General features: G+C 46.4%; 1 protein-coding gene across 6 annotated transcripts in view; it reads left to right on the plus strand.

The window, feature by feature from the left end:
- Positions 1 to 17,192, plus strand: part of MAPK15 (mitogen-activated protein kinase 15) — a 33,812-nt gene that overhangs the window by 10,343 nt on the left and 6,277 nt on the right. For all 6 annotated transcript variants that reach the window (XM_054985294.1, XM_054985292.1, XM_054985293.1 and 3 more), the window contains 5 exons: positions 3,360 to 3,499; positions 8,140 to 8,197; positions 8,341 to 8,478; positions 8,716 to 8,821; positions 11,073 to 11,355. In XM_054985294.1, coding sequence (XP_054841269.1) covers positions 3,360 to 3,499; positions 8,140 to 8,197; positions 8,341 to 8,478; positions 8,716 to 8,821; positions 11,073 to 11,355 — 725 coding nt within the window. The remainder of the gene's footprint in view (positions 1 to 3,359; positions 3,500 to 8,139; positions 8,198 to 8,340; positions 8,479 to 8,715; positions 8,822 to 11,072; positions 11,356 to 17,192) is intronic.

Raw genomic sequence — 17,192 nt, forward strand, 5'->3', positions numbered from 1 at the left:
GGGTGTGAGGAGAGAGACCTGTGACCAGTGAGTATGCATATGACGCAAGACGCTATGTTTTATAAGAAATAATTTATTAATTAATATTGCATAATAATTTCCATCATAGTCCATTGAATTATGCCCAAGAAGAAGTAAGAACGAAACGGGAAATGGAAATCTGCGCATAAGCCCGTCGGCAGTGTTCCTTGGCACTTCCAGTTCCATCTTTGGACTGATGGTCTGAATTTCATCTCAGGCGGGACGTTTCTCCCCATCCTTGTATACTCTCCATCCACCAGCTGAGACTGTATATATTGTATTATTTCTGGATTGACAGACTACCTCATTATTATTGTTCATAACTGCACTTTGAATTGATATATATGCATTTGCACTTCAGCACTTTGCACAAACAAAAATATATATATAAAAAATTAACTTTCAATTGATTGGTAATTTATTGCGGTTCCCCGGATTCTGTATTTTGTGTTGTTCCTCTCTCCGGGGGTTCCCTTTGTTTTTGAGCTACTGCAAAACCCTGGCAGAACTGTTTGGACCCTCAGAAGATTTGGAAAGAGCTGGCAAGCATCCAGAAGCACTGGCCAGGGCCGCAAGGGCAAATATAGCACTGCAGTTCTTAGCGACCTGCACCATTGCAGCTGAGTCATGCCACAAGGTGTGAAGGACATAGCCGAGATGGAGCAAGAAGTCACTGGGCAGCAGTGGGGGCCCTCACCCATGTGCCCCACATGGACGCTTCACCCTGTGGCAGTGCAGGAGGGACAGCTGCTGAGGCAGGCGCAGGCCCAGCCGCGAGGCCACAGATTGCAGCTGCCAAGTCCAACAACAGACCCTTGATGTAGCCCTGCCAGCACCGTGAACACCACACACTGTTTTTCTAACGCTGTTCGCTAGGGGGGCATTCCATCGCCCGTCTCAGGCTGCCTCCCTCATTGTCATTTTTAATGCGGAGTAGCTCCTGCCATTCTCTGTGTTCGACTCTCCTGTGGGCTGCAGTTAGAACTCGGTCTGGGTTTGATTAGGGACACGCCAGGTTGCGAGCTACCCCCAGCCATAGGGTTTAAACGCATCCGGCGTCTGAGAGACTTGATCGTGCACTCAGAATCTAAAGGGGGCCCTGTGACATCAACTCTACCAGTTGGTCATTTCCCCTGCGGCCGCTGCCGGTCTTGCTCGCACTCCATGTCAGGCCACATAGTTCCCACAGGAGAATCTCACTCAGATACTCGTTTACAATGTTTCTCCACATGCCAGACTGCAAGTGCTGTCTACCTCATAATTTGCGGGGGCAATAAGATATCTGTAGGGAACATGATCTGACCTGTTCAGGTCAGGATCTTGGGACAAGGTGATTGCGGCACTCTTAGCAGACCACTTTATGCAGGACCACGAAGGTGAATATGACTTGAAATCCACTGCATTACATGTTGCCAAAGGGGGTTCCCAGCGTGGTGTGCAGAGGGTGCTGCTCCTAAAGGAGGCTCTCTGGATCCACGCCCTAAGCAGCCTAACCTCAGAGGGTTTGAATGCTGATTTAAACTTTCCTTGCTTTCCGTAAGCCGTCTATGCGCTGTTCTTTTGCTTCTGTCATGTAAGGTTGCAGATGCATGTAATGAACCTTTAAGGCAGGTGCTTCTTGTTGACATTGGATGCTTATATATGGATTAATTAGTTAGGGTGTAATACGTGACTGCTCTGACTGATGGCTCTGTTTGAAGCATGAAGAAACTACGTTGACTGCATGATAAGCTTGAGGAGGCTATTGGTCCCTAAATAGGAAATAGACACAATGCATTTTAATAAAAACTTTTTATTATTTACAGATAGAATAATTATTGAACCTGCACATCTATGCCCTTGAAAAAGTTTCTGATGAAACGTGTGGTTTAAATTGCTGGGACTGGGCAGGGACCCGGGGGTCAGCAGGTTGCGCTACCTGAGCATAAGGTCCAACCTAGGAAGAAAACATCTGTGTTCTCTCAGGTTTTCCTTCACCGGAGACTTTTTGTGTTTACTCACCTGGACATGGAACTTGGACTTCTTGTGCCCCTTCTGAATGCACCTAGAAGGAAAAATACCTGAAAAGAAAAAAGCAACAATCATACTAACTATCTGGTTGGGTACCTTACTTCTTTACAGAATGGCTGTGGGCTTTTTGTATGGACTTATGAAATATCTATGGAATGATCTGATGATGGTATTTGTATTTATCTTTCGTACATAACTTTGTATGATAGGTTTGTATTACTTGATATAGGAAGTATTTATTATATACGCACTGTGTCACTTTAAATTCAATTTGTTAATATAAAGATTGAGAAACAGTTATTTTGCTATCGCAGTAATTCTTTAGCCCAGCTGGTGTTTTTCCACCCTGTCTTTTGCTCTTGACGCCAGGGCTGTCTCTTTTGTTTGTCTTGGGCACCCTAAACACATCCAGTGGTTCACCTCCATTGCATTCCTGTTCCTCTGACTGACAGGATCAAACGCAATACCACCTGTGCCCCCGTTCTGGTCAGTTGCCTCCCGAGGGCTTCATAGTCAGCCCTTATGCGCTCAGTGGTGTTCACGGCCATGTCATTTGTTCCCATATGGACCATCACCAATGGGTAATGGTCTGTTGATTTGACTATCTTGGCCATCCATTCTGTGGTATCCTTGATCTTTGCCCCTGGCAAGCAACACACCAGTCGGGCCATGAGGCCCCATACCCCTCAGCAGAAAGTTACCAATCACCAAGACTTTCCTTTTCCTTCTAATGTTACTTGCTTGTAGAGCCATGGCACCCCACTTGGTCCTTCTGCTCCACGTTGTGGCACATCTGCCGGGGATTCCATAACATCGGCAAGGGCCTGGAATCGATCTCTCGGCTCCAGTGGGATGGAGCGCCATCTTGTCCTGCGCCCTCTGGCTTGTGCTGTTGATTTCTGAGGAGATTCGTTAGGAAAATGGTTTTATTGTCCCTTCCTCCACTCCCCCTGTCCCTTCGCAGGGCCTGAAGACTTTGGTTGATGAAAACCTCTCCTCCTCTGACCTCTTAAAAGAGTGCCAGTCCTTTGGATTCACAACTTGGATTGTGAACTGTCCTAAATGAGAGATTCTGGCACCTCATTCAATGCAAAGTTATGTTTATTTCATTTGGAATACTTCAAGCAGTAAATTAGAAACTGAAAAACAAACATCACATCTAGAATGAGGGAAGGACTTGGGGAAGGCAGGGGGAGCAAACGTTCATATAAGAGAACAAAGAAGAACCCCCAGAAGGAAAAAGGGGGCAGGGGACAAGGCGCAGGGTTTTACCCGCCCTCCCTCCCTCCCTCTCCAGCCCTGACAGCGGCGGCCTTTCTTGCCTGCAGGTACACCAAGGGCGTGGACATGTGGAGCATCGGCTGCATCTTGGGGGAAATGCTGCTGGGAAAGCCCCTGTTCCCAGGCACATCCACGGTCAACCAAATCGAGCAGATCCTGCGCGTCATTCCTCCTCCATCCCCGGAAGGTGAGGAGAGTGGTTTGAAGGGCTTAATGGGCTCAAGGAAAGGGGAAGCCAGCCATGAGCACAGGTAAGTCCCAGCACCCTGACCTGGAGAGGGCGGAGCCTTCGGGGGAAATACCACCCGGAGAGAGAGGGGAGACGGGGCAAAACCTGCTTCTGTGAGGTCTGGGATCGCGCTTGCTCATGCCTCTTTTGCTCCCTGCATCCTACTTCTCTGATGGCAACCTGAAGGTCTCCTCAGAGTCAGTAACACTTTGTCTCGAACAGCAGCATGGGTTCATAAGTGGGCATGGTTCAACTTCTGCCCAAACCCATTCAACAGTCAAACTCACTGTGTTCAGATGTCTCGGTCAGATGTGAGTTGTCCACCTGATCTGTCCAATTCATGCTGAGGAGCACCAAATGCCCGTCAAATTGGTTCACATTGGGTTTTTGCAGAACTGTGCATGCTCAAAGATGATGCTGATTCAAAGTGATCAGTGGCTATTTAGATGAACGCTGTGGGGTAGGATTTTGTTGAAACATGGTATTTATTACTGATTTGTGAGTGGTTTGTCTTTTTAAACAATTGCTTGCTGAGAAAATCAGTTAAACAGCAAGAATGAGGGGGTGGTAGAATTCAGTCAGGCTGCATGAGAGCCTGCGTGCACGAAAAGCCAGCAGTGCTGCACTGCACGGTTAGGAAGAGATACAGTGAAGCAGCCTGTCGAACATCAGTGGACCGGTTGATGGACTGTTGTGCCGATCATCAAAAAATTGGGTTTCGGTTTGCAACTGGCAAACAGGATGCGAGTTGAACCGGCACGTGTTGGGAGATCCCTGTCCATAATGCTTCCTGTGATCGCTGTTGCTGGGTGATGCCTGGAATGGCTGTAAGCTTCTGAACCACACAGAAATTTTTGTCAGGTAGGAAAAGAAGCAGCATGATGTCTGCTGTGAAACTTGGTTTTATTTCTTTGTGGTCTCTACAAGTCACAGTGATAGGCTTTGTGTCTGTGCAAAATAGCAGTTTGGAAACTTTGGGGACCCTAAGTGGGTAGAAAGGCAGCTTTAAAATGTTGTAACTAAATACACTTTTGGGAATACTGGAGGAGAACAGTGGCCGAGAGCAGTGGGGGCTTTAGCAGCAGTTACCAGTTGGTAATTTACAACAATGTGAGTGCACAGACAGCTGCTTGTAGAACAATTAGAGATAAGCAACCAGTTTTTCTGAAAAATAGACCACAAGGTTGACGGCAGTGCTCAGAATGTTCTTGGTGCTGCAGCTGAACTCTGACTGGAGCGAGTCAGTCTGAACATAAAATTCTGTTCTTAAACATGTTCGTTGGTATTCCTTTTGTTTCTGTGTTCAGTTTGGAATGTTGGTTCTTAACCTCTGACATCTTAAGTTAACTAAATGAGCTGCCTGGCCCATTGCTGGTCCCACAGTGTGCCCTCTGAGCCCTCTGCTGTCTTTCTTGCACAGGCAGGTTTTGTTTTTTGGATGTGTCAGAAGGCCAGAAATGGAACCTTCCTCTTCCGTCTGCCCATCAGATCCGTGGCAGGAGTGAAGAGTGGAGCTTGTTTGTTGTTCTCTTTCGTTGGCCTCTCTGGATTGCCGATAGTGATCCCCAGAGTTTGGGTGTGTGATGATACTCCGGTGTATTACCCCCAGACCCAAAGACACACGTGTGCACACGCAAGTCTCAAACCTGGCTTTAAGGAGCAGAGGTCTGTGCACACAGATCTCCGTTTGGTACAGTGTTTTCCAAGAAAAGGAGTGAGACGGTTGTCCTATACTAAGTTAACTACTGGAGTGCAGTGGCGCCTTGGAGACCAGCAAGATTTTCAGGGTATGACCTTTTGACAGTCGGAGCTGCCTTCTTCAGATACCAAGGGAGATACTAGGTTAACTATGTGCTGGTCTATGACTGTATTAATGATAAAAGAGGTTACTGTGGAGTCAAGGAGGAAAATGCAAATGTAAATGTGGTTGGCAGTTTGAGCAAATCAGAGGATCAGCAATAAAGACAAATGCCATGTAAACGAAGTCCTGGTGCCTGTAAGACATGATGGCTCTTGAGTCTGTCTCGCCAAAGGGTCGTCCAGGAGTGGGTCCTCCTGAAGGGGTCAGGAACAGAAGTGCTGTGTGCATTCCCAAAGGGACAGAGGAAAGGAAGTTGGCAAGGGGGAGGGGAGAAGCCAACACTAAAACGAAATGAACGGCAGGGAGAGAAAGATCCTGATCAGAGACGTGGAGGAGTGCGCGGCACAGGGAAGTGGGCAGAGGGGGAGAGAGAAAGGCAGAGGCCAGAGGAATGGGAGAGAGGAAGTGTTTGGGAGTGCAGGGGGGGAGGGAGGGGGGGGGGTCCATGCTTTTCGTCCTGCACAGTGTGTGCTCACTGTCCCTGTGACGATGGAGGCAGGTCTGCAGGGAAACCGAACCAACCTGTCTTGCTGGAAACTGAAATATTTGTCCCCATTTCCTTGGCTTTTCTGGTGTGTGTGTGGGGGGGGCGGGCGGTTTGCAGGGCTTCAACATTATCTCGCCCAGGGTCAGAGAATTATCTGGGGCAGTATTAATTATATAAAAGATTGGCCTGTCGTTGTGATTGTTTCATTAATAATTTATTGTGTCAGAAAGGTTAGGTGGTATTTTAGAAATCTGTTCTGGGTATTTGTGAATATGGAATATGGGATGATCTTAGAATATGGAAATGATCTTAAGGCACCACTAAGCTGGCATGCTTAATACTAACACAGCATCTGATTTTCTCACTTTGAGATGGTATTTTTAATCTTAAATTTTTTAATTGAAAGAATCTGGGCCTACTTTTGATACGCTGGCCCTTCAGACCCTGGCTTTGCAGGCGCGGGGCTTAGCCCAGAGCAGTTTCCCCTTGTGCTCTGTGGCACTGTAGGGCCCTGCGAGTCCTAGGAGCTTGGAGGCAAGAGGTGGCACATAGTGCCTTCAGCCACCCGAGGCTGGAGTACAGGCTGTACTGTAGACTTTCTTGGACAAGCAAAATATGTCGGTGATTATCCATGTTCTTTTCGTATCCAGACCAGGCTATTGCAGTACACTCTTATTTAGGAATGTTTGTGAAGATTGTTCAGAAGTTTTCAGATGGTGCAAAAATGCTGATGAATACCAGTGAAGATGAATACATCTTTAAACAGCGCTGGTTACTTTAGGTATTTAATTACTCTATTTATAGCCCACCTTTCCCATCAAGACTCCAGGTAGATTAAAGAGCGTGTCAATGCAATCGGTAGGATGAGACATCTAATAAGCAATGTAATAGGACTAGATTACAGCAGTCGGAAACAGCGCACGAGTATTAGGCATGTTATGTTAATGCAGAAAATGATATGACGTAAGTATGCAGACAGAGCATTGAGACCAGGGTGATGCACAGAGCAATCAGGTCATACGTATTGCAGAAAGTGCATACCGCAATTCACAGTCCCATTCCTTTTATAGAAGCACCTTCTTGAACCATTTTGTTATATCTACTAACTTCCAGGTGCAAGTCAAAGTGCCGGGTTTTGTCTTTAAAGCCCTACATGGTCTGTGACCATGTGAATCTGCCTTATATTGAGCTCTGCCATTGGCTGTTAAGGTTAGTATTGTTTACTAGTCAGCGCTGGCTCTCCAGAGACTTACAGCTCTTTCCTATCACTTTCAACTGATCCGTTCAGTTGGAGCTGCCAGGGCTTGAACTTGGGCTCTTCTGCAAGCATCACGGAGGCTCTGCTGAGTCATAGCCCCCCCCCCCCCCGCCCAGGGAGTTCTGTGGCTGGCCCTTGGCAACCCTCTGTGTGCTGCCTCAGGGTTGCCTTATCAAACCTCGAGGCTTTCAGCACTCCTGTGTACTGATGAGACCGAGCTGTACCTGGATTTGGACTTTCCAAATACTGACTGAAATGTGTTTGATTGGTTTTTGATTTATGCTCTCTGACAACTATTTATTTTACGAACTCTGTTTTTAATGGCCTTGTTCCATGATACCCCATGTTGTTTTTATCTATTTTATTTTATTCTTCATGACTGATTTGTATTGCTGTGCATTCTCCAAAATGTTTTTTTTCCCAAAGGAGTTATATTGGGGCAGGCGGGGGGATCCCTCAGACTGAGTGCCTTCAGCCAATGATCACATTTCAGTCTCTTTTCAGGACAAGGTAGAGGAATAATTAACAACAACAACAACAACATTTGATTTATATACTTCCCTTCAGGACAACTTAATGCCCACTCAGAGTGGTTTACAAGTGTGTTATTATTATCCTCATAACAATCACCCTGTGAGGTGGGTGGGGCTGAGAGAGAGCTCTGAGAGAGCTGTGACTGACCCAAGGTCACCCAGCAGGCTTTGAGCAGAGGAGCGGGGGATCAAACTTGGCTCTCCAGATTAGAGTCGCACTGCTCTTAATCGCTACACCAAACATATCTATGTCCTAATTTTCTGCATTAAAATAGAACTCAAAGTAGCTTGCAATTTAAAATCAAAACAGGCATGTACAACACAAAGCAATAGAAGCTCGAAATGAGGTCCTGGGACTCCTCTCTCGCTTGTGCGTCCGAGAAGCCCTCCTTCCCAACAACAGCTGCTGGGTGATGGGATTTTCCCCTGTGGTGATGGCTGGGTTGTTTCCGATTGCAGATGTTGCAGCCTCCCAGGCCGACTACAGAGCCTCGCTTATCAGCCGCCTGAGCTCCCAGTGAGTGGACCATCTTTTCCCTGGCCTGCCTGAGGGTTCGGGTTGCCTCGGGCCTTCTCCCTCCTGCACAGGGGGGCTGGGGGCTGGGGGCTGGGGGCTGGGCTGGAACTGCACTGTGGTCTTTTTCCCCTCTCTGGATGCAGGCAGCAGGTGACTTTTGAGGACATCTTGCCTCCCTCAACTGATCCTCAGGCCTTGGACCTTCTGAAAAGGCTCTTGGTATTTAACCCTGACAAGCGGCTGACAGCAGAAGAGGCACTGAAGCATCCCTTTGTACGAAGGTGAGTCTTCCAGCGTGCCGTGATGCTGCCTGATCGTTTGCTCTTTGGTTCCCATGTCGATGGTTTTTTTCTTCACGTGCATCGTATCTTGCCTGTGCTGCAAAATACGTTTGCAGAGGTGGTGGGGAGACTGACAAGTTTTCCAGACAAGTTGTGGCAAAGCAGAGCCTGCAGGTGCCTGCTGCTGTTCTTGTGTCAGGCTCGTCCCCTGGGCCTTAGAAGAGACTTTTTTGGCAGGTTCCACTGTCCCAGCAAAGAGCCTGCTCTGGACTATGACGTGATCCTCCCCCTGGATGACGACCTGCAGCTCTCTGTGGCCGAGTATCGCAATAAGCTGTACGAGGTAACTTGCGGGACCTTTTCTGAATCAGCCAAGAAGGCCTTTTGCCTCGACAGGGTTTATTAGGGTTTGTTCATAGCTGACTGGATTTACAGCTCACCCTCCTCTCAGGGATTTGGATGGACATCAAGGCACTAATTACACCACTTTCTTGGTATGGCACAATGCCTGCCGTCCAAAGCCAATTTCAGGACATGTCTTGTGATGCTAATCAAAGACACACAGGCTCAGGCTTTTACAAGGATCCAGGGAAAGAGAACTGAGAGACCCTCCACCATGGGGGATGGCAGGGTGGACGGCGGAGCCTTTTCTCCCTCAAACATGGGGGCACCCAGGGAATTTGGTGGGCAATAGGTACAGGACAGACAAAAGGAAATACTTCTTTACTCAGTGAGTAATTAAATAGTGGAATTCGCTGCCAGTGGGCACAGAGGTAGCTGAAAGTCTGGATCCTAATTTATCTCAGTAGGCCAACACTGACCAGTGAGTAACACACACAGATGCTTTATATGATCAAGATAAATGGAAATGATTTATTCAGCACAGTGTATGATCCAGTGAATCAAGTAACACCAAAGCAATACACTCTTCAAAGCAAGAGGAAATATAAAAATGCATACAACATGGCTAATAGCAGAAAAATGTACAAACTTCTAATGCATTTTAGGCAAAGCATTTAAAAACCATAGATAGGTGAAACAGGCAAATGAAAAACGCCAATAAAAGAAAATGGTTTGTGCCAATAATACATAACAGTGAAACATATGATACACTAAACTACAAATCACCTGTAGCCCATCTAATTAGAAGCCAAGCTTAAACCCTCTACATTACCCTATAGCTCTAAAGCAAGTCTCAAGCAGTTTGCATAGCTATCTTTTCTTCCTCTGGAATTTCCAGATGGTATCCTTTTTTTTAAAAAAAGAGGGGGTATCAAAAATAAGCAAAACAAAGCAATAGAGCAATAATGGAAAGATGGAAAGAAAAGATATAAAGAAGCAAAGCACGAAAGCCCCACAAGCAGCAGGGGGTGGGGGGAGTAGGTATAGATTTGGGTCAGAGGAAAGCTTTAGAACTCTAGAGAGGGAAGTCTGACCCCTGAGCATTCTGATCCAGCCTTTTGGACACTATTAATAACATTGATAACATACATTTATATACCACCCTTCTGGACAACTTAACACCCACTCAGAGCGGTTTACAAAGTGTGTTGTTGTTATCCTCACAACAAAACACCCTGTGAGGTGGATGGGGCTGAGAGAGCTCTGAGAGAGCTGTGACTGCCCCAAGGTCTCCCAGCTGGCTTCAAGTGGAGGAGTGGGGAATCAAACCCGGTTCTCCAGATTAGAGTCTCGCAACTCTTAACCACTACACAAGACTGCCTCTCTTTTCTGAGGCAGCCCCTCCCATATGTAGGGGAAGTGACAAGTTTTTCCTGCTTATCCCATTATCTGAATTTATTATCCAGTTATTTTCTTTTGGGAGTTCAACATAAGCAGTGCCTTCCTAGAAAACTCCCTTTCTCATCCTTCTCTTTCGTCAAAAGAACCCTTTCAGTTGTCCATCCCAGCTTCATCACAACGCAGTGATGTGTTCAGGTTTGTTGATTTACACAAGCAGCGTCCTCATGGCCCTTCAGCTTTATGTATGGCCAAGACACACCACCCCGGTTTTTTCTCATTAAGGAGATTGTTGCCTGACTGTCTTCACCCGTCCTTCGCCACATCTCTGACACCTGAGATCCCGTGGCTAGGCTGCTTCCACTTAACAGAAGTTCTGTTTGTCCATCATAGCTAGGTCTGTAACAAGCCCAACTTAGACTTCCTCGGGGTAATCAGATTAGACTTCCATGAGGTTCAAAGATGAAGTTTAGGGACCATAGTCACAACAGCCCTGATGATTAAAGGACTGCCCCACATTCAGAGGCAACAAGCTCTAAGCAACAAGCACTGGGGAGCAGCAGCAGGAGAAGGCCTGGTGGCCTGCTTGTTGGCCCTCCAGGTCAGCTGGTTGTCCCTTGTGTGGAACAGGATCCTGGACTAGATGGACCCCTGGTCTGATCCAGTGGGGCTTGTCTTATGTTCTTATGCTATATTCAGTTATTTGCCATTTTATTTTCAGTCCCTAGCATGGAGTTTGCCATTTTCACCAGTGCTGCATGCTGGTCCCTTGTTTTCATTGAGCTTTCCACTATAACCCCCAGATCTCTCCTGTAGCTTTTTGCAATCCACTGCGGTTTTCCTCTTCCCTGCAGATTATTTTGGAAAGGAAGGCAAATAACCAGCATCGGAAGCAGCAGCTCCAAAGAAAGAACCTTCTCCCCGGTTCCTCAGAGCCCCGCCTCCCTCTGGAACCTCTGTGTGAGAAGCAGGGGGCGACGCAACCCCTTCCGCCAAGGGGCTCTCCTGTGCCATTAGGAGCCACGGTTCCTGGTGAAGCTTCTCGCCTAAGTACAAATGAAGCGAGGCAGGATCTGTGTCCCAGCTCAACGATCAGTCCCACATCCTGCAGTCCTGTGGGCCACACAGCTCCTAACAGTATGTGCAAACCTCCTATGTGTTGGGTCTTGGGGGTGGGGGGTGGGGGTGGGTGGGTGAGAGAGGCTTGGAAGACTGCAGTAGCAAGAAAGGGATGGCACCTGGAGAGGTCATTGGTTGAACAAGAAGAGTGCATCTTTCCAAACCCTGTTTCCTCAGGAGGGGCCTCTCATTTTCAGGCTGTGTTCTGGGAAACTATATAGGGGTTTTAATTATTTTTATTTGTAAAGCTCATTGAAGGCTCCTGTGACTAGATCAGTAACAGCAGAGAAACTTCCCCCAAACTCACTCTCTGGTCAGGGAACACTTTCTGCATGAACTTCTGCGTTGTACGCAGAACGTCTCAGCTTCAGTCCGCTGCAGCATCTCCACTTGAAAGGAGGCAGGAGGTGATGTGAAGGACCTTTTCCCTGCCTGAGATCCTGGAGACCCTGCTGCCAGTCAGAGTAGACAATACTAATAACCCTTGCTGGACCAACAGTCTCATTCGGCAGAAGACAAACTCCCTGTGTGTGTTCAATGTGGAGTGGTAAGGCTGTTATATTTATGATCCATTGTGGAAAAAAATTTAAAAAATCTTGATGGGAAGTTACTGGAAAGCTCCTTGAAAGAGTTTGGAATTGCTGCTACAGAAGGTTACAGAATTCGTATTGTAAGAGAACGTTGAAAAATGAGAATCACTTAATAGAGGAGTAGTAAAGGATTGTGGCAGAGCAAGAATGAGGATAGCAGGAGGAGGCACAAAGGGATGCCACAGGAGAAGTCAGCTACTGGCACGCACCCTGCTGAGGTGCTCCAAACGGAGGAGAGGACTTCTCAGTTGTTTCGCTTCCATTTAAAGTTCTGGATGTAACCCAGGGGTAGGTTCTGGACAGGACTGCTTCCAAGATGTGGCATACCATGATTTGGAAATTTACATCTCTCTTTTTTGAGGAGTTAAAAGCAATATTTGAGCCTCACCCCTTCTGCAAGGTGGTTTAGACCAAGAGGTCACTTGGCCAAGGCCGCCCCTTGAGGGGAACCTCAGCTTAGTTTTGTCATGGAGCCTGAAGAGCTGACCATTGGACTGCCTCGACAAACAGTCCAGGGGCGGCTGGAGGTTTTTGCAAGGGCACTCCAGGCTCTTTTGAGAGCAGCCTGTGGGGAATCAGCCATGCACTGCTCACCCACAGTGCATATTATTATTGTAAGCTCTTGGTGTGACTTGCAACACTTTAAATTATTTGAAGTATGCCTTCCTCACTGAGACTTAAGGTGGGTTACACAATGTAAGTCACAGAATCACAGAGTTGGAAGGGGCCATAGAGACCTTCTAGTCCAACCCCCTTCCCAATGCAGGATGAGCCTAAAGCATCCCTGACAAATATTCATCCAGCCTCTCCTTGAAAGCTGCCAGTGAAGGGGAGCTCACCACCTCCCTAGGCAGCTGATTCCACCTTTGAACTACTCTGACCGTGAAAAAGTTTTTCCTAATATCCAGCCGGTACCTTTGTCCATGTAATTGAAGCCCATTGCTTCGAGTCCTGTTGTCTGCTGCCAACTGGAACAGCTCCTTGCCCTCCTCTAAATGACAGCCTTTCAGATATTTAAAGAGAGCAATCATGTCCCCCCTCAACCTCCTCTTCTCCAAACTAAACATTCCCAAGGCCCTCAGCCTTTCCTCGTAGGGCTGTCTCCAGACCCCTGATCATCCTCGTCGCTCTCCTCTGCACCCTCTCGATTTTGTCCACATCCTTTTTGAAGTGAGGCCTCCAGAACTGCACACAAAACTCCAGGTGTGGCCTGACCAAGGCAGTATAGAGAGGGGCTATGACCTCCTGCGATTTCGACGCTATGGCCCCTTTGATACAACCCAAGATTGAATTAGCCTTTTTTTCCACCGCATCACACTGACTGCTCATATTTAGTTTACAGTCCACTCTTACCCCAAGATCCCTTTCACATATACTACTGCCCAGAAGTGTATCCCTCATCCTGTATTTGTGCTTCCTATTTTTGTGGCCCTGATGTAATACTGTGCACTTACCTATGTTGAATTGCATCCTATTCACAGCTGCCCACTTCTCCAGAGTATTCGGGTCTTGTTGAATTTTAATTCTATCTTCTTGGGTGTTTGCTGCTCCTCCCAATTTGGTATCATCAGCAGATTTAATGAGCAGCCCTTCCACTCCTTCATCCAGATCATTGATAAAAATATTGAAAAGTACCGGGCCCAAAACCGAGCCCTGCGGCACCCCACTGGACACCTCCCTCCAATCTGATGAAACGCCATTGACCACCACTCTTTGGGTGCAGTCCTCTAACCAATTCCCTATCCACCGAAGCTGTCCTATAGTCCAGTCCACAGTCTTCCAGTTTGCCCATCAGAATGTCATGGGGGACCTTATCAAAAGCTTTACTGAAATCCAGATAAATCATGTCAACAGAGTTCCCCCGATCCAGTAAGCTGGTCACTCGATCAAAGAAGGAAACCAGGTTGGTCTGGCAAGATCTGTTAGGGACAAAACCATGTTGACTTCTCTGGATCACTAAGCGGTCCTTCAGATGCTTACAGATCGATCCCTTTAAAATCTGCTCTAATATCTTCCCAGCAACAGAAGTCAGATTGACCAGCCTGTGGTTTCCCGGGTCATCCTTCTTCCCTTCTTAAAGATTGGGATAACATTCACTCTTCTCCAATCTTGTGGCACATCCCCAGTCCTCCAGGAGGCCTTGAAGATGATGGACAGGGGTTCTGCAAGTTCTCTAGAAAGTTCTTTCAGCACTCTTGGGTGCACCCCATCCGGCCCATGGGATGTGTATCTGTCCAGTGCAGCCAGATGTCTCTCTCCACAACCTCTCTGTCCATGTCAACTAGCCCCCCAGGTGTCCTGTCCTGTCTACTACCATCTCTAGATGGGCTCGAGTTCTTCAGGGAGAAAACAGGCAAAAAGTCATTAAGCCTGTCTGCCTTTTCTCTGTCCTCCATCAGAGTTTCTCCATCTACTCCCAACAGCGGTCCAATTGCCTCTTTTACTTTGCGTTTGCTTCTCACATATCTGTAGAAGTTCTTCTTATTGTAGCGAACCCCCCTAGCCAGACCCAGCTTATACTGAGCTTTGGCTTCTCAGATGGCTGATCTGCAGTACCTAGTAACCCTCATATACTCCTCATTAGAGGTCTGTCCTTCTCTCCATTTGCTGAACATTTCCTTTTTCTCCCTTAGCTTATTCTGGAGCTCTCTCTTCATCCACATCGGTTTCTTGGAGCCCTTACCATGTTTCCGTCTTGCTGGGATAGTGAGGGCTTGAGCTTGCAAAAGCTCGCGTTTGAGAAGAGCCCACCCTTCACTCGCTCCTTTCTCTTCCAGCACACTCCCCCACGGAATGACTCTCATCAAGCCTCTGAGTTCATTGAAGTCGGCCCTACGAAAATCTAACCTACGAGTCTGGCTATGAACTTCCTTGCCCCCCCCCCAAGCAACTGGAATTCAAGGAGGACATGGTCATTTCCCCTTAAGGTCCCCCACCATCTTCACCCCATCTACCAATTCTTCCCTGTTGGTTAATATTAAACCTAGTATGGCCGAGCCCCTTGTAGCTTCCTCCACCTTTTGGAAAAGGAAGTTCTAAGATCTTTGAGGACCCATCTACTCCCTCCCCCTGTCGTGAAGTCATCAGCCTTATCGATGTACCCGTTTGGCCTCCAGTGACACCGGATGAAGTCGGTGAATTGCTGAGGGATTTGAAAGTGGGCAAAGCTCCCCGGGACCAGACAGCCTTCATGCGGAGGTCTTTAAGAAGGTTGCTGATTGGTGGTCTCCACCACTAGCCAAATTGTTTACCCTGATTGATCTGTAGGGTATCCTCCCAGACGCTTGGCTCAGTTCTATAATAGTTCCAGTGTATAAGAAGGGAGGAATGGATTTGCCTGAGAATTTTCACCCCATTAGTCTATTATCAATTTTGGGCAAAATATATGCAAAACATCTGGAATTGCATCTAAAAGGATGGATACAATCAAATAATATTGTGGGTATCGAACAAATAGGTTTCTTTAAGGGAAAGGCCACCTTAGATCACATTAGTTTATTAGCTTTTCTTGCAGAAAAATATATGAACTCAGGGAAAAGGAAACTTTATGTGGCTTTTATAGATTTAAAAAGTGCATTTGATTCTGTTGTTCGAGACAAATTGTGGTCTAAGCTAAGTAATATGGGTATTGACCCTCGTTTACTTTTTTTACTGAAAAAACATACAGGTACATCTTGTCAAGTGAAATATTCCAGCAAGGGCCTTTTAACTGAAAAGATTTTGATGAGGAAGGGGGTCAAGCAGGGATGTGTGCTGGCCCCACACCTCTTCAATCTTTTTATAAATGATTTGGAGCAATGCCTTGGACTCACCAATGGCCATCCTCCTAAATTAGGAGGCCTTGCTGTACCACTGTTGCTGTATGTGGATGATACAACCATCTTATCATGTACAAGAATTGATTTACAAAGATATTTGGATGCTTTTTATGATTATTGTCAACTTAACTCTCTATTAACTATTCCAAATCAAAAGTTGTTTTTTCAAAAAGCTGGCGCCCTCAGAAATGGTCAATTGGTAACTTTCCAATTGAGCAAAGAAAATTTTTTAAATATTTGGGCATTACTTTTAACTACAATCTTAGCTGGGTGTTACATCGTGAGAGGTCAATAAAGTTGGCTAAGTGCACAGCCTCCCAAATTAAACAGTTTTATTTTTCTAGGGGTAACCAATGTGTCCCAGCAGCCATAAAAGTTTTTAAAGCAAAATTTTTAGCTCAAATGCTCTATGGTATACCTATATGAATTTCAGCTTTTAACAGAAAGGTGGAGGATATCCAAGCAACACTCTTTAGGCAAATTTTGGGTGTCCCAAATTGTGTTTCCTATTTTGCTTTGTGTGCGGAATTGCGTCAATCTTTGATTGAGACAAGGGCTTGGATCACTACCTTTAAATTTTGGCTCAAAATTTATTTTAGAGCCGAGCCTTCTAGTCTTTTAACCTATTTGAAAAGGGATCAGTATTCCTGGGCGTGGTCAGCGGGAATACTGAGTCAACTTAAGTATATGGGACTAGCAATGGAGGACTTATTTATGTCCGATGAGGCCTATATCCTGAATGGTGTTAAGCAGCATCTACTAGATTGGGAGCAACCTTTTGTTTGCTCCTCAACTGCATTAGGATTGACTACATATGTTGGCAGAATTCTGCAGTACTTTTATGATCTTGAGACCCCAGGCTGTCGTAGGGCCTTTATGTTGGCCAGACTAAATGCCTTTCCCTCCAATGTCCTTCAGGGGAGATACCAGCGAGTCCCCTTTTCAGAAAGACATTGTTTGTGTGGAGCCAACTGCCCAGATACCATCCAGCATATAATTTTAGAATGCCATTTATATGATAAGTTGCGGAGAATGCTGCTTGAGAGGTTGCCAAAACATATTGAACACCAGAACAATTTATCCTTTTGTCGTTTTCTGTTAAAGGATAATGATACAGTGATTTCTAAAGTGGTTGCAGAGTTTTTAGTGCGTGTGCTTAAGATTCATACAAGTTTTGTATAAATATATTGACGTCTGATATTTTATGTAATTTTATAGTGACTTGTTTGCTGTCTTAGATCTTTATATGCCATTAAAGGTATTTGAATTGAATTGAATTGAAAAAGGAAGTTATCGGCCAGGCAGGTCACGAAGTTGCGTGATTCGTCCCATTTCACGAACCAGGAACCAGGAACTTTCACAAACTTGCCCCAGTCCGTGGTTCATGGGGTTTAAAATCCCCTTTCCATGCTGTTGCTGCGATCCCTGACAAGCAGCTGATCGAGGG

Source organism: Eublepharis macularius, chromosome 7 (assembly GCF_028583425.1).
Source record: "Eublepharis macularius isolate TG4126 chromosome 7, MPM_Emac_v1.0, whole genome shotgun sequence".
Taxonomy (NCBI): Eukaryota; Metazoa; Chordata; class Lepidosauria; order Squamata; family Eublepharidae; genus Eublepharis; species Eublepharis macularius.